This window comes from Notamacropus eugenii, chromosome 5 (assembly GCF_028372415.1).
Source record: "Notamacropus eugenii isolate mMacEug1 chromosome 5, mMacEug1.pri_v2, whole genome shotgun sequence".
NCBI lineage: Eukaryota > Metazoa > Chordata > Mammalia > Diprotodontia > Macropodidae > Notamacropus > Notamacropus eugenii.
Genome location: NC_092876.1, coordinates 77,957,809 through 77,975,597, shown reverse-complemented (window position 1 = coordinate 77,975,597; position 17,789 = coordinate 77,957,809). Strand labels below are relative to the sequence as shown.

Genomic DNA, 17,789 nt, shown 5'->3' with positions numbered 1-17,789 from the left:
AAACTATAAGGGCAGGGAGGAGATTAAATAAACTCTCAGGTCCCTGTCGGGTCCTAATCCTATGGCCCCATAGGCCCCATGGATCCCCTTTCCACATCCTGCTTGACGGTTCCATGAGTTGTAGCCAAAACCATAATTTACCTGATGGTCAAACTGGGGGGCCCTCTATGCCCTGTGCTGGCCTCTGTCCCCCAAACCTCTGAGGCCATGTGAGGCCCAAAGATAGCAAGAATCTATTAAGGGCTCACTCTGCTGGTCTTTCAGTCGTCCTTCTTGACCTCTCTGGGCACCCTGTTCTCCAGGGCTGAGCTGGGCCCAGCTCCTATAGCCTCAGGTCAATTGTTCAATATTCAGGGTGAGCACTTACTTAGAAATTAGCAAGTGCCCCCAGCAGGCCTTGATTTGGTTTGGTTGTCCAGATTTAAGTGAAGAAGACGCTGATTAAATTTAAAAGTGTGCTGTTCACACTCTTTTTTTTTTTTTCAGAGAACTGGTTAACCATTTCCCAGTGTCCCCTGACCCTGCACTACTCCCTCCCAGCCTCTTAGTTGGGGCTTCCTTCTCTCCCTCATTTGCTGGGTCTTCCTCTGGTCATATCCACTGGGGAGGTGGGGGTGCTCTCCAGCACTCTGTACCAGGACCTCTTCTCTTCTCTACACTCCTTCTCATCAGCTCCCAGGCCTTAAATGATCATCTCCAGGGAGATGACTCACAGAGCTATATACCAGTGCCAGTAGCTCCCCTGAGCTCCAGTCCTGAATCACCAACTCTCTATCTGACCTTTCCAACTGGATGTTCCCTAGACATCTCAAACTTAACACGTCCAAGACAGATGATCTTTCCCCCAAAGTCCAACCCTCTCCTGTCCTTTCCTTTTTCCATCAAGGGCATCACCATTCTTCTGGATTCCCAGGTTCCTAAACCTAATGTTTGTCTTCACTCTTCTCTCTCCCTCATCCCATCCAGTAATTTTCCAAATCTTGTCATTTCTCTCTCCTCATCACCTGTATCTGTCTCCTCTCCCCTCACAGAAACAGGCCCTCTTCACCTCTCTCCCATGGATCTCCTATTGGATCTTCCTGCCTTGGGTCTCTGCCCCCTCCAATCCATCCTCCACACAATCACCAAAGTGATTTTCCTTAAGTACAGATCTGACCGTGTCATTCCCCTAATCAATAAACTGATGACTCCCATGGCCTCCAGGATCAAGTCTAAATGCTCCAGGTAGCCTCATGTTCCAGCCTTCTTATGAGCTGCTGCCTGCCTCTGCCTGCTTCTGCTCCCATCTCTGGGCCTTTGCACTAACCATCCCTCAAATCCAGAATGTGCTCCATTGTCCCTTCCCTTCTTTCAAGATCCAGCTCAAGCTCCGTCTTCTACAAGAAGCTGGTCCTCTCAACTGCGAGTCTGGGCTTTCTTCCCAACCCATCTTGTATTGGTTCTGCATATCCTCTACAGACATCTCTGTACAGACCATCTCTCCCCACTGCAGAACATCAGCTCCTTAAAAGAAGAGACTTACAGTTTTGTCTTTGTATCCCCTGTGCCTAGTCCAGTGTCTGGCATGCAGTTGGTGATTAATAAATGCCTGCTGTCGTTGATCTGGTCTGAGCCATCGCTGACCCAGAATCCCCTCTACAACCCAGCTGTCACGTTTTCTCTGGGGCACCTTTTTGTCTCTGTCCTCTCCATTCCCGTCTCCCCTCTGTGACTTCCTGACAAAGGCCAGGGTTCTCTGCCTTTTTATTGTCTACTGTCTTGTGGAATGCTCCATTCTCCCTGAGAAACCTTGCTTGGGTGATAAGTTCCTTGAGCCCCAAGCAGGGAGGCCAGCTTGAATATAAAGACCACCTAGCCTCGCTTAGGCCACAGGCTGTCTCCTCCTGCCTCCAGTCTCGCAGGCATTGAGATGGTCAGCCCTGCCCCCAAGAGCCCCCTGTGCTGCTGACTGCTGCTCCATGGCTTGGCTTGACAGCTGCCTTCTCCTCTTCCTCCATCCAAGGCTGCCTCCTCCTTCTGCCCTTCCTCATTTGTTCTCTCCCTTTTCTTCAGGTCCCCCTGGCCTGTGGTTCTCAGATGATAGACTGTGTGCCTGTCATTACGTCTATATTGGAAACCTTTCTAACCCAGCAGGACATTCTAAAGCTCACATGACCCTTGGGGCCCCCAGCTTGTGGGAGCCTGGGGTCACTTCTACGTGGTGATGCAGCACTGGGGGTCAGTGACTAGCACCAAGAGAGATGTCATTGTGTGCTGAGGCATAATGGAAGGAGAGGCCAGGAACAAGGAAAATCCCAACAGATGAGTATGACAAGTGACACACATACAGCATTGTAGCATTTAGAGACTTTACAGAGGAGGAAACTGAGGCCCAGAGAGATTAAGTGATTTGACCAAAATCCTACAGGGAGTACAACGAAACCAAGATTCAAATCAAGATTCTGACTCCAAATTTCATATTGTGGAGGGGACACGGAGGTGGACGGAGTCTCAACAGCCCCAACAGCTAAAGAAGATAATCCTCCAAGAGAGAACCAAGAAGTGACTACATTTTGCTTCCCTCTGAGTCAATTTATCTTCTTTCAGAATTCACTGAAGGAGCCTGTGGGAGGAGAAAATTTTGTAATGAGCTGTTACAAGCCAAATTTCTCCACTTTTCAGGCAGTTTCCTCATCATCCCATCAAGTGTGTTACTGCATCTGTTATTGCTGCTAAAATGTGAGGACAAACAAGCAGGGCTCCTCTGGAATGCGTAAGTCTTCCCTTCCCACCTCAAGCCTGACACTGTCGTGTCCCCCCCTCCCCCTGTCCCCGAGCTCAGTTCCATCACCTAGCAAAGGACAAAGGGTGTGTGGTGCCTTCCCTGAAGCAAGCCCCTGAGGACTGTCTTGCCAAAGCCCCCCAAGTTAGGCCACTTCTTCCCTGCCATCCGTGCTGCCCGCCATCACTCCTTTGTGACAGCAAACAGCTTTACTCTGCAGAGACAATAAGCATCTTGCCATCGATAAGAAGACCTCTCACAGATAAATCAGCTTAGAAAGATGTATGAACGTTGCTCGTTCTACACCAAAAATGTATCAGCCTCTGACTGATAAAAAACTGACTGGAAAAAAACCAGTAGATGGACTAATATCATCCCAGTTCCCTGCCCTTCCTGCTGATGGAATCTGAGAGTGCTCACAGACTCACCAAACCTTAGCACTTGGTGACATAAACTACTAAAGCACACAATGCTGAGAATTAAAACACAGAGCATTAGAACTTGAAAATGTTCTGTGAAGAGGCAGCAGAAAAGCGAGCACAGAAAGGACTTGCCTTCCAGTCCTATCTCTGACACACCCAGGCCCCATGACTCTGGGCAAGTCACAACCCGGACAGGTAGTTACATGGTAGTGATGGAGGGGTCTTCCCCACTCCAAGTTCCCTAGACCCATGAAACTACAGGTCCAGTCCACAAGAAGGAAACAGAACATTGGAATATCAGAGCTAGAAAGGACCTGAGAACACAGAATATCAGAGGTGAGAGGGCAATAGAACATGGAATCTCAGAACTAGAACACAGAATGTCAGAGATAGGAGAGCATTAGAACAAGGAATGTCAAAACTAGAACACAGAATGTCAGAGATGGGAGGGCATTAGAATACCAAATGTCAGACCTGGAACACTGAATCTTAGAGATAGGAGAGCATGGAATGTCACAGATGGAACATAGAATGTCAGAGATGAGAGGGCATTAGAAGATGGAGTGTCAGAGGTGGGAGAATGTCAGAATACCAAATGTCACCTCTGGATGGGACCTGACAACACCAAATGTCAGAGTTAACAAGAATGAGAGAGACCAACTAGCCTCATCCTATCATTTTACAAAGAAAGACTGTAATCTCACCGGGGAGTATGACTAACTGAGAGCACAGAGCAAATTAGAAGGACTGGAGCCACTCTTTTCTGTTCCCCCAGGCTTCCTCCCTTGTGCTCGAAGCAGGATGAGACAGAGGGCAGCATCTGCCAGCTCTCAACGTACAGGGCAAGGATACCAGACCAGGGAGGGCAGACCCAGGAAAGGGAGAACAATGGAGAGGAGACTCTGGTTTGTTCTTATCAGAAACCTTACTGGCAAACGGTCTCCCTGTGTCGGCTCTCTCCCGTTGCAGCCAATCCAGATTACTGCTGCCCAAATAATGTTTCTCCTATTGCGTGTTCATCATAATCTGCCCCCGTTTTAACACCTTCCCTGATCTCCTTAGCCTGGCACTCATGGCCCTCCGTCAATGACTCTCCTCTCTCCTTGCCATCCCAGCCCTAGACAATCTCCTATCTCATTAATCCCTGACTCCTCCATAGTCAGCTTCCTCATTAGCCAGACACCGCTGGGTCTGTGCCTTCGCCTGCTCAGGTTATTGCTTCAAGCTAGAATTCCTTCCCCTTCTCCCTTCTCTCCTTGTAGCCTGACTTCCTTAAAGCATTACCTAACTGATCCTGGGAGAGACCCAGGACTGGACCTGTCACTATCCCAGGGCCCTGGCCCCATCTCTGCCTTGGCTTGCAGGACTTTTATCATTCAGGATTCTTTGACCTCTAACCCACAACTTGAGGCCCTCAAGCTTCCTCCTCTTAAAAAAACCAGCTACCTTAGATACCCAGCTAACATTGCTTTTCTCTCACTATAGGAAGAGGATGCCCAAAGCCTGGCCTCTACTCTCTCTTTCACTTCTGTTTCTATCTCAGATCATTCCAGACCAGAGAAGGGGCTCACAATCCTTTGAAAGTCAGTTGTTTCCTTGGTGTGGGGGGGTAGCAGTGCAGGTCACAGTCCCTTTCTGACGTGGGTTATCATACCCCATGCCTGGAACTTGCTCCTCCTGCCTCTTAGAATTCCAGCCTTCCTGTAAGACGCAGCTCAAGAGGCACCTTCAATGGGGGGGGGCGGGTCCTTCCTGGTATGCCCAACTGCTCATGCTTGCCCTGCTTAGACACCTTCCTCCTACTCTATATTATCTTGTACTTGGTTATGGACATGCTGTCTCTCCCACCAAAATGTCATTTCCTTGAAGGCAGAGACTGTTTTTGTCTTTCTTTGTATCTTCAACCCTTGGCACAGTCCCTGGTACAAAGGAAGCATCTACTAAAGTTTATAGATTGAGCTGAGCACGGCTGTGGCTGAAAAATTGAGCTGACTGATGAGTCTTCAGAAGGCAGTCAATGGCTGGACCACAGCCTCAACACTTTCCATAGTTTGCTGGGGCTGCCATGACATTTGCTCTGCTTGGCATGACCTCCAAGAAGCCAAGGTGTCACCTCCATTCCCGGTGAGGTATTCAAGGACAGTGTTTATGGGAGAGGGCTTGACTGAGAATGAGATCATATATCCATGTCAGTACTAAAGAACTGTTTCTATGGTACCATAAGTTCTACTCAGTACCTTTTCCACAATTCTGTGAAGCAAGCAGGGCAAAGATTAATATTCCCATTTTAAAGATACAAAAACTGGGGTTCAAAGGCGTTAAGCCCAAAAGTCACAGAAGGGTAAGCATCAGAGGTGAAATTTGAACGCAGGCCCAATAATAACACCTACCTCCCAGGGGTTTACAAGGATCAAAGGAGATAATTGTAAAGCATTTAGAAGAGTCCCTGGTACATAATAAGCACTATACATAGTGCCTATATATATATAGCATGCAGCCTTGGGGAGGGGGAGGGATGGGGAAAATTTTAGAACTCAAAATATTATAAAAAAGTGAATGTTGAAAACTACAAGTAAATTTATTGATCTAAAAAAAAGGCAGATTCCTCACTATCTACTCCAGATGTTCTTAATATGAACTTTCAAAAAATATTTTGGTAAGTATATGTCAATATGATTAATTTCCTTTTTTCTATTTTATTTTCTGCATTTAGAGAAGAGGCCCATAGGCTTCACTAGACTACCAAAGAGGTTCAGGACATTCACACACTCCATCAGCTCACACCTCCCTGACTACCATAAACACCTCTGTTTATTATCTACCTCTGTGCCCAGTATAGGACCATGCTGTTCCCTGGGCTGGAATGCTTTCCTCACTATACCCAGACAAACCTCGAAGACTAGCGAGTACTAAGTAAATACTAGCTGATTGATTGATAACTTAAGTTCCACATCATCCATGAAGCCTTTCCTGAGCACAGTGTGGGGGAAACAGCACTAGAGTCCCTCTGGAGCCTCTGCTTGCAGCTCACATTGGGAATAGGGGGCAACTTTTGTCACTGAGAACAACTGCAAAGAAAATCAGAACCATTAGCTGGGGAAGGGTTGAACAAGTCATGGTGCATTTACATAATGGACTATTGCTGTACCATAAGAATTGGTGACTATGAGGAATTCTGAGAAGCTTGGGAAAATTTGTATAAACTGATGCAGAGAACAGCAAGCAACTCCAGAAGAGCAACATACATAGCAAGTAAATAAAAACAATCTGAAAATGTAACTGAATTTGAAATGAAGGCAATGACCAATACTGAATCAAGGGGTCAGGCAGCTGTGGATGCTGGATGTAGCACACGTAGATAGACACAGTAGCCATATTAGTTGGTTTAGCTTAATAGCTTTTTGTTCCAAAAGAGGAATTTTTTTTTGGGGGGGGGGAGTGTTAGGAAGGAAGAATATAGATAAAAAATGAGTGTGTTACGAACACATCCAGATCTTTTTAAAGAGAGAAAAAAGGAACAGATTTGGAGAGCAAGAAAGACCTTTAAAACCCTTCTCTGACCCTCACTAGCTATGTGACCTTGGATAAGTAAAGCCTTATTTTTATCTATAAAATGAAGATTTTTAAAAACTTATACTTCCAACCTCAAAGGGGTAATAGTAAGGAAAGTTCTGTAAGCCTTTAAAGCACTATGGAAATGGGAGTTGTTAGGAACAGTTTGGTTTCCCTAACCCTAATTCCAACTCTAACCCCGAAACACTATAATATGTCATCTTAGGTTAGCTTGTAGATTCTCTAATTGTTTCATATACTCCTGTCAACTCCCCCATCTTTCCTCTGGTTGCCCTCTAATTGGTCAGTTCCTAAAACAATGGTATCCCCAACTAAACACAGTGTTAAGGATGTGGTCTGAGCAAAGAATACACGGTGACCATTTCCTGTCCTGGAAGCCATCCCTCACTTAATCTGGCCAAAGGTTACACTTTTTTTCCAAGTTATGCTTTTGATATTGAGGTCCACTAAAGTTCCCTAGACCTAAATCTTTCTCATCTGGCCACATTTCCCCAATTTTGTGCTTATGAAATTGATTTTTTGAATCCACACCTAAGACTTTACGTTTATCCCTATTACATTTTATCTTATTCAATCCAGCTTGCCAAGATCCTTATGGATATAGACTTTGTCACTCAATATCTTAGGTGTCCTTTTCAATTCTGTGTTACATGCACATTTGATAAGTATGCCATCTATGGCTTCATCTAAGTCATTGATAAAAATGGTGAGTGGCACAGAGCTAAGCCCAGGACTCCTCTCAAACTGACATGGAACCAGACTCTTTGGGTCTGGCCCTTCAAGCAGTTCTGAAGCCAGGCAACTGTGCTATCAACTAGTCTACAGTGTTATCTCTTTTCCACAAGGACAGCATGAGAGAGTCTGAAAAAAGTGCTTTAAGGTCAACTAAACTCTAGAACATTCTGGGTAATGGAGTAGTCTAGCATGATTTACTCTTGATGGAACTGTGCTCTTAATGATCATTCCAAATGTTCCCTTTAATCACGTTTAATCACAAGCTCACCTCCCCACAGCTGGGAAATGCCACTCACTTTCCTTATGGTGAAAAGTGGGGCATTTGTGCCTCTCCAGTCCTGTAGTAACTGTTCTGTTCTCCAGTCTTTTCAAGGTCAGCAACACTGACTCAGTCATCATGCCTGGCAGTTCTCTCAGTATGTTGGCAAAGGGAGCTTGGTGCTTTTTATCTCCTAACCTAGGGGAGGGGAACTTCCAGCCTCGAGGCCACAAATGGCCCTCTAGGTCCTCAAGTGCAACCCTTTGATGAAATCTGAACTTCAGTCAAAGGGCCACACTTGAGGACATAGAGGGCCACATGCGACCTTGAGGCTACAGGTTCCCCACCCCTGACAGTCTGTTCCTTCTTCTCCAAGGCAGTGATAAGTCTTCTTGGCAGAGAAAACAGAAGCAAGAATTTAGTGGTCCTTTCTTCTCCCTACTGCCCATTATTGCCATCCCATCCATCCTGAGCAGGGAGCTTTTCTCTTTTGGGATACCCCTGTTTTGCCTAGCATAGGGGAAAAGACCTTTTTGTGGGCTGTCCTCAGCTTTTATCACCAGTCTCAGTTCATTCCCGGTATGAAATTGCCTAACACCTTGGTATTCACCTTTAGTCACCTGCTCCTTTTTCCATCTAGCAGACATCTTTTTAAAAGACTTTTTAAAAATCTAACTTGCCCAGTGAGCTCCTTGCACACCCACGTTTTGGTCCCTTTGGCCATTTTCCTCTTTAAAATCATTTGTTTGTAGCTTCAGAATGTCATTCTTGAGTACTTCCCAGCCTCCTGGGCTGCCTTCCCCATAAAAGGACAAGTCGTGGGCTCTGTTCCTTCCTCTGAAGTCTCTGAAAGCTGTTCTCCCCAATTCAAGCCCATCCTCAGTTCTCCTTTCCTCCCTCATGTCTCTTCATAGTGCCTATCATTTTAACTTCAGCAACCAATCTTTCTTGTGGATCAGCAATATGCATAATGCTCAGAATCAGAATCCAATTTTCAGCTTCTCTTGGCATTTCCTGCATCTTTGAAAGGATGAAATTATCAAGACAACAAGCCAGGAATGTACTAACTTCTCTGTTGTGGCCAGAGAGAGTCCTTCAAGCAGAAACCAAGAAATCTGAAGTCTCCCGTTACCACCATACTCCCTTGCTTCCCTACCTTCCACATTTGTCTGTCAAATTTATCTATTTCCTCCTCCTAATATCTTCCCATGACACAATCACTTCTTTTTCTCCCTCCATTGATTTTCCCTCAAATGTTTTCTTTTCTCTCCCCTCCCCACCAAATGAAGATCTACCTTTACATAGAAGACATAAATAGATGGGACTACTCTTCATATGTATGACCAGGGCACATAATCTCTACCTACTAAGTTAAAAATCAGTCACAGGCTCAGAGACTCTTCAGGTTAGAAACTCTTGAGTCTAAGGTGATCTAAAAAGGGTTCAGATAACGTCATGGAGGACAGAACCACAATTCAATTCAAAACATTTATATTCAATACATGAAATACCTCTTATGTACCAGAAGGATCCTTTGCTCTGTGCTGGCAATATTAAGATGACTTTTCTTTCTATCTTTCATAGATCCTGATGTCAAAAAACTTATGATCACATGGGTGAATGTGACATGTACATATATGATGATGTTAGGAAAAATACAAGAAGTGAAAGATTCTTCTCATCTGATGAGGCAGAGAAGACTTCATAGAGGAGGTGTCACAGGAGGGGGCCTTGAAGAGAGCATCTTCAATGGGCAAAGATGGGAATGGGGAGAACATTCCAGGCATGGGAGGAGGGGATGGGGATGAGAACACATACCTGGAAATGGAAGAGGAGAACAAGGAATGGTAAAGATGGTCAAGAGTTCTATTTCATGGCAGCAGAGCAATGTCAGTCTGAAGCCAGATTGTGAAAAGCTTGAATGCCAGAAAGATGAGTTGATCCTGTATTCAGTGGGCAAAGGGGAGTCAATGAAGGTTTTATTTGGAGGGGAGGTGACATGACTAGAATGGCACTAAGAAGATTATTCAGGTAATTCGTGGATGGATGGAAGACAGAGGAGCTTGGAAGCAAGATCAGTGAGGAGACTGTAATAAGGGAAACCAGAGATGTGTGGCAAGCACTCCTTTGCCTTTGAGGTCCTAGGAAACAGGCAGACCTTCCCACAATGCCTTTTGTGGTTTCTAAGCCAGAATCGTGGGCTGGTTAAACCACTGGTCTGACTGAGGATGCTGTCTTTGATTTCCCTGTGCTTATGGCCTTGCTGAAGGTCTCCAGGCCAAATTTTCTGTTTCAAAGCAGAAACCAGTGGAAATTCTGCCCCTCTGGGTGCTAGCTAGCCTGGGGGTGTTTTCCCTCACTCATGCCGAAGATAACACCGCAAAGGCTAAAGGGAAAGAGATGGGGAGGGAATCGAAAAGGGAAGAAGAGATGGGAAACTGAGGCAGGTGCACACACAAGAAAGGGGCATCAGCCATGTTGGCAAATGCCAAAAGAGAGCCCAACAATTACACACGTCAGAACAATCGGTTTTTCCTAAATAGAGAAGCTGGGCTCTCAGCAGCCGTGTGAACCCACTCAGCATGGTGCTGCCTGTGCCTCCCTCCTACCCTAACACCTTTTCCCAGAAAACAACAAACCAAACCAAACCAAACACAACTTGCGAAATACAGGGACATGGCTGATTCCATTAGGATGAGTTTTCCCCACATACACCAAGATTAAGCGTGGAAATGACTGGCCCCCCCAAGCTGGAGAGGGGCCTTTCTCCACCTACACTGGCCTGTGACTCCCCCTTTTCTTCACATCTGTCAGGTTCAGAGTATACCCCTTACCCCTGATTGATCAGAGTCCTTCCTCAGACTTTTTCTATTGGAGCACAGTCTTTTGCCCCTACACATCATGTGGGCCTTTGGCCCTAGGCCCTGGAGTGTATGATGGATATGGATCTGTACAACAGTGTTTGGGGGTCAATCTGTAGTGAAGGGTAGAGAGACCAGCAAGGAAGGAGAGCCACCTACACAAGACCTGGCCGAGCCAGGAGGCCCTGCCTGGCCCCTTGTGCCCACTGCCCCCAGACTGTCATGCTCCCACTAGTCCGTCCTGCCCCACAGTCCCTTCTGGAACCTGGCTTTAGCTCCACGCAGGAACAGCAAGGCTCAGTTGCCATGGGAACGGATTGTTTGGGGGAAGCCATCCTGTTTTTCTGTTGTCAAGGACAGAGCTGGCTGCTAGCAGATTTCAGCTGATGCTGAAGCTCCTGTCTGGCTGGAGCAGGCACCATCCTTGTTCCCAGGCCAGTAAGGACCAATAAAAACAAGTCACATCTCTCATCCCTGAGGCACTTTAAGGGGCACAAGGCACACTCCTCACAACTGTTCAGGGAGGTGGGCAGTGCAAAGATTATTGGTACTCATTTTACAGAAGGGAAAACTGAGATCTAGAGCAGCAAAGTCACTCAAGTGATAGTGCTGAAGTTGGGATTGGAACTCAAAGCCTAGGGCTCTCTCCACTCTGCACTCACGGTGACAGAGGGCATACTCTAGCTCAGTTATAAGATGGGGAAGGGGGGCAGAGCCCTGAGGCCAGCTGTCATTCATTCTGATCAAGGCTCAATTCACAGAATGACCAGGAGTGGTAGCCCTGACTGAGATATGCCTTATACCTCTCGAAACATACTTTGTTGTTCTGGTGAGGCTCTGAGTGAGGAAATCACTTGCCCAGGTCTCAGAATTAATACGGACCAAATCAGGATCTGAACCCAGTTCCCTCCTAACTACAAGTCCACAGTGTTTTACGGAGCAAGAGGCCAAGCTCGAAGCCCAGACGGACAGAACACCCCCCTCCTCCCTCCTCTGTGTACAACCACAGAGGTAGCTTGGCATCCTGAGGCGTAGTTCAGCAACAGAGAGCAGTAATCTTCAGGCCCCTGGGCAGGCCCTATCCCTCAGCTAAGGCTGTCCTCTGAGCTGTCCATCCTCAGGCCCCAAGTCAACTCTTTGACCGCCTCCATGCTCAGGCCTGTTTCTCACCCCACACTTACTTGCTTACTCGAGTAGTATGGACTGTGACTAGCCACCATCCTTTCTCTGGTAGAGACCCCAAAACAGCTGGGGCTCCTGGTTAAACTTGCTAGATACTCAAGCTCTGGCTTTCCACAGCTTCCTTGGAAGGCTTCCATATGCCTCCCCGCATAACTCATTCCCACCCTAGACCAACTGATAGCTCCAGAGGAAGCAGGGGCTGGGACTCAGTAGTTTGGGGCAGGGGTGGGGGGGTGGGGTGGCTGTGGCTATCAAGGTGTGTGCTGAGGAGGGGAAGGGGCACCCAGGGTATCCTGTCTGCCAAACCATTCTGGCACATCAACAACAGCAAAGCTTCCCAACCAGGGAAGGTAGACGTGGAAGGAAGACTTAAGCAGGAGATGATATTCAAGGTCAAATCTAACCTTAGTTTTACTGAGGGGATACGTGACTTAGCCAGGGTCACCCAGACAGCAAAGCAGAAGGGCCAGGGTTTGAACCCAAGACCTGGGAGGGCCCTCTGGTCTCAGAGGGGTGGAGATGGCCTGCCTTGCCCCAATATGGGGAGGGAGCAGCAGCAGGCAGGGGAAGGACACCTCTGAGGCTGCCATCTGACTCAGCAGAGTATTTGGGAAGGATCCTGGTCAAGGATCTCTCTTTCCAGAAGAAAGAAAAAGCCTGAGAATGAGAAGAAAGTGAAAATAGAGGTGCAGCCCAAAAGAGGCCTGGATCCTGTCATGGAGGGACCACTGGATTTGAAGTGAGTTTGAGTCCTGAGTCTGCTATTTTGCAACCATAAAATGCTCTATAACTGTTTGGGGAGAACATCATTCCACCCAGCATCGAGCAGTAGGCCACAGGCCCCAGCCTTAGAAGTCAGCTTCATCACCCAGCTGTCAGACCCCTGGCAGGTGACTGCCCCTCGGAGCCCACTCCCTCATCTGTCATCTGAGCACAAGCACCCCCACAATATCTACCTCCCAGGGTTTGGGGGAGACAAGTGCTTTAACAGTCTTAAAACACAACAGAAACATGAGCTACAATGATTGTCATCCTCCTCCTCACCTAGGCTGGGGCTCCATCATTTGTAAGGGCTCACAAACATTGAGAGCAAACATACCTCTCTGCTCCTGCCTCCTCTGGCTGGTTCCTGACCTCCCACATTCTCCAGTCTGGATCCTCCATTCCTGACCCATTCCCGGGCCTTCCTCAGCTTCTCTCTAGCTCTGGAGCTATTCCGACGATGTCTAGAGGGTCTCTTAGATGTCTCAGCTGCCTCAGGGTCCAAGCTGGCTCCACTGGCCACAGGTCCCTTTGAGGAAGACTTGGCTAATGGCAAATCCTGGCCAGCCTGGCCAAGGGGCTGGTTCGTGGAGGAGAACCCTTGAGGCCTAGCAAGCGATCCTAGAATGGCTTGCCTGTTGGCATCAGAGGCACCCGTAACACCTTTGCCAACAGCAGATTCCAGCTCCTCGGTAACATCTGAGAGGTCAGCACCATCATCCCCAGTGACGGCCTTTGGCACCGTAGCAAAATCAAGACTTTCTTCTTCTGTAGAGACTTCCCCTGATGATCTAGAGGATGAAGTAAAAGTCAGGGGATTCCAGGGGGCAGCTGGTGGGCACCGGTCAGGACTTTTCCAGGAAGTCTTAGAGATTGGTATTACACTGGGTATGGCTGGCCTCCCAGGAGGAACCAGGGCCTCTGAAGCTGAAGTAGCAGCCACTACACCTTTCCGACACCCAGATCCCCCACTGCCAGCCCCTTTGGGCAAGAGAGGCTCAGAGGGGCCACTTGAAGAAAAGGAGGCAGGATAGGTGGGGAGGGCTCTCTGCGGGCAGGTCCATTGCTGGGCCTTCCCTCTTAGCTTAGGCTCTTTTTTAACAGTTAGGGAGCTCCCAGCAACACTTCCCATTCCTTCACAAGTCTCCCGACTGCTCTTCAGAGAGGGGCTTCCTGGAGGCTTAGGGTCTGTCCCAGCTGCACTCTGGGCAGGGCCCCGATAGTCTTGGCCTCTTTCATTTCTCCTCCACGATACTTCTTCCCTGGGGTTCCTCCTCTTCCTCACCTCTCTGAAGTTGGTCGACAGCCTGCTTTTCTTGTTTCTTCTCTCCAGGGCTAAGCTAGGGGAAGGAGAGGAGACGTCAGGCTGTTGTCTCTTCACCTTTTCTCCTTCCTTTGCCACCTCACAAGCATTCAGAGAACTATCCACACAGCTGTCCTGCCCCAGGGCCAAGCGAGAGAAGATGCCCTGTTCACACACCTCCGAGAGGCACTCAGGAAAGGCCACTGGGGTGAGCCATCTCATTTCAGGGGAGTTCTCCAAATGGCTGATGGGGGATCTTTGGTCAGTTCCTGGAGGACTCCTCTCCCCAGGCAGCTCTTCTCCAGGGATCTCCTGGAGGTCAGGGCAGCTCTCAGCTTCCACCAATCTCTCTCCCTTTCTTGTGGGCCCCATGCTTTGGGCCATGTGGCTAAGCTTCTTAGCCCAGTTTTCTGCTAAGATATCGTGTAAAGCCACATGAAGCTTTTCTAAGAACTTTGCTTTTTTCTCCATTGGCGCAAGAGGAGGCTGTTTGTGAAGATCCGGTAGCAGCAGTGAATCCTTGCCCTCCTCCTGAGCCTGTTGGTCTGGGCCCAGAACACAGGCCTCAGAACCTGTACCTCCACCTGCCATCTGTGACTCCTGAAGGGCTTTCTTGGCTGGGTCACTGTCATCCTGAGACTCCATTCTGGGGGGCGTGCTCCTGCTGGCTTCAGACTCCAGGCTCCACTGAGAGGAGGTTGTGCTCTGTTCCCAAGTCCAACTCAACATAGAGCCGCCCCGCTCTGTCTCCTCCACAAAGGGGCCACCGTCAGGGGAATAGAGCAGGACATCCTTGGGACAGAAGGCATCTTCTTCCCCATCTCTCGACATGCCTATCGGCCAGCCAGGCAGGATGCAGGGAGATCATGAAGATGCAGGGAGAGCTGCCAAGGGAGAGAGAGAGAGATGTTATCAACTTAATGGCACCAAACCAGTCCTAGAAAGAACTTTCCTGGAAAAACCTAGACCTCTGGGGTCCTTCAGTACACAGTTATGGATACGGGATCCCGAGAGATAGAGCTAGAAGAGACCTCAGAGAACAAGGAGTCCAACTCCCTTATTTTACAGAGAAGGAAAACGAGGCACAAAGGGATGAAGTGACTTGCTTATGGTCTGTTCTCTTGACTCCCAAATCCTGAACTATTCATGAACTGTATACTGCAGGCATGTTGCCTCTCTGATTCTGGAAGCAGACTTTTTATACTGCTACATCTAGACATGACATTATCTGCCTCCATTCTGAACCAAAATTCGAGCAGTAATATTTCTCTCTTTCCTCCAACAATCCTGGTCCGGGCATGCTCAACACTAACCAGGGACGTCCCTCTGCCCTCCCTCTGCCCTAAAAGGACCCAGAACTGACCCCTCCTGACGCACTATCTACCCTAGAAAACCAACCGTGGGCAGCCCAGTATGAACCTCTCTCCACTAGAGGGCCCGGTGGACCAGCAAGACCCAGGTTCCTTACCTGGTGGACCACAAGCTAACCACCCCAGTCACATCATCAGATAACTGATGGTCACATCTCACTGCCGCCTGACCAGTTACAGCCTCTCTTTGCTAAGTGATCAGTCGGCCATACCTCTTTCAGTAACTGACCAGTCAGTCCCATCTTCCCGCTGCTGACCAGCCACACCCTCCCCCTGCTGACCAGTCCCACCTTCTCCCCGAACATCAGGGGCATCCTCTGTGCCTAAGTAACTGACCAGCCACACCCCCTCTCTGCTGATCCGTCCCACCTTCTCTCCTCTAAGTAACTGACCAGCCACACCCTCTCTGCAGGAGGGGGACCCCCGGGGCTGACCGCACCCAAGCACCAGAATCCCCAAATCGCTCTTAAACCCCTGCAGTGCCCCTTACTTGCGGAGCGGTCCCTCCCCGCACCTCTCCTTCGGCCAGCGCCCAACGGACTCTCTGCGGCCCCGCCCCCTCCCCCTCCCCTCGTGCCATCCAGGAACCGCCCCGCCCTTCCCGTGCTGTGCAGCCCCCTCCCCAGAACCGAGGGGAGTCAGGGAGCACGTGACCCAGAGCCCCAGGCAGGCGGGGAGAGGGGGACAGTGTGGGGCTGAGCGGAGACAGCAGGGTATGAGGGAGTTTATAGGGTTAAGGGCTAAGGATATGATAGAGGGGAACAGTATTGGGAAAAATCTCTTTTGAGTGGGGGGCGACAAGTAGGAGAGGGACAAACTGTGCAGTGGGGGGGAAGGCAAAACGGGGAGGAGTCACCTGTAAGGTGGGGGTGGGTACAGGAAGAGAGGAGGCACCTGGGCGGGGGGAGAGAGAAGAGAGGACGGTCCTCTGTGAAGGGGAATTTAGCAAAGCAGGAGGCAGGCGCTTCCGCCTCTGCCAAAATTTAATAGTTTTGACCAGGGGGTGTAATGAAAAAAAATGGCAACAGAACGGACTCCCAATCCTATAGAGCTTTAAGGATTACAAAATGCTCTACTGAATTTGGAATCAGGTGCTCTAGATTCAGAACCAGATTAAGGTTCCAGTCCTGGCTGCTATTTACTGCCTGTATGACCCCAACCCAGTCCCTTCCCTTACTTTGTAAAATGAAGGAATTGGACTAGATTTAAGTCCCTTTCAGCCGACAGACCAGAATCTGGGCTTTGCAAGGTCACTTCACAAAGGGATCTCCAAAAATACACAACGTTTACATAGCACTTTTATAGTTTGCATATATATGTATAGGTACATATATGTATATGTACATAGGCATACACACACATATATATACACAAATATATGACTTTGACTATCACAACTACCCTTGAAATAGGTGACAGTATTATCCTCATTTTCCAGATGGGGGAAACAAGAAGTTAAGGGACTTACTTGTCCAGGATCATGAAGCTACAGCCTGCAATAGGATTTGAACTCGGGTCATTTCCCCAAGTTCCAGTCCAGTAAACCATCCACGATGCCATGTAGGTGCCTCCACTACACACTTGACAAATGGTCATCTAGTCTTTCAGTTTCATCACTTCTGGTGAAAGGAATTTATCTCCCAGACATCCCATGCTATTCTTGGATAGTTCTTAAATTGTTAGTAAGTTTTATAAATCTGTGCCTTTAGAGGCACTGGACCTGAAGTCAAGAAGACGAGTTCAAATTTGACCCCATAATTACTAACTATGGAACTTGGGACAAGTTGCTTAATCTGTCTGCCTCAATTTCCTCATTTGCAAAATGGGGATAATAATAGCATAAATCTCCCAGGGTTTGGGAAATAAAATATTTGTAAGGTGATTTGCAAACCTTAAAGTGACTTATAAAAGTTTTGTTGTTCAGTCATGTCTGACTTTTGATGACTCCATTTTAGAGTTTTCTTGGAGGAGACACTGAAGTGGTTTGCCATTTCCTTCTCCAGCTCATTTATCCCATGAGGAATTGAGGGAAACAGGATTAAGTGACTTGCCCATGATCACACAGTTAGTGTCTGAGACAGGATTTGAATTCAGATTTTCCTGACTCCAGATCTGATATTCAATCTACTGTGCCACTTAGCCACATTCGCCTTATAAATGTTATATTCACTTAGAGACTAAGGAGAAGAAAATCTTCCATATGACCTTCAAGTACTTGAAGACCGTGATTCTGTCCACCTTAAACCTTTTCTTCATCAGGCTAAGTTCCTTCAAATAAGCTTCTTATAAGAACCTGGGAAGATTCAACTGAACTGATGCAAAATGAAGTAAGGAGAACCAGGAGGACATTGTACACAGTAACAGCAAGTGTTATAATGAACAGCTGTGAATTCTCAGCTGTTATTCTCAGCAATACAATGATCCAAGACGATTCCAAAGGACTCATGAGGAAAAATGTCATCCACCTCCAGAGAAAGAACTGATGGAGTCCGAATGAAGATTGAAACATACTATTTTCCACTTTCTGGATTTTCTTTGTGGATTTTCCCCCTTTGGGTCTG

At 47.9% G+C, this 17,789-nt stretch overlaps 1 protein-coding gene across 4 annotated transcripts in view; it reads right to left on the bottom strand.

Moving 5' to 3' along the window:
- The window catches only part of SPOCD1 (SPOC domain containing 1), a 45,404-nt gene extending 29,612 nt beyond the window's left edge, over nucleotides 1-15,792 (bottom strand). For 3 of the 4 annotated variants that reach the window (XM_072609883.1, XM_072609885.1, XM_072609886.1), the window contains exons 1-2: nucleotides 15,719-15,792; nucleotides 12,893-14,742 (exon numbers count right to left, since the gene is read on the bottom strand). In XM_072609883.1, the coding sequence (XP_072465984.1) occupies nucleotides 12,893-14,689 (1,797 nt within the window). In that variant the 5' untranslated portion in view covers nucleotides 14,690-14,742; nucleotides 15,719-15,792. The remainder of the gene's footprint in view (nucleotides 1-12,892; nucleotides 14,743-15,718) is intronic. The other variant, XM_072609884.1, reaches the window with a different exon arrangement.
- Between the last annotated feature and the right edge of the window lie 1,997 nt (nucleotides 15,793-17,789).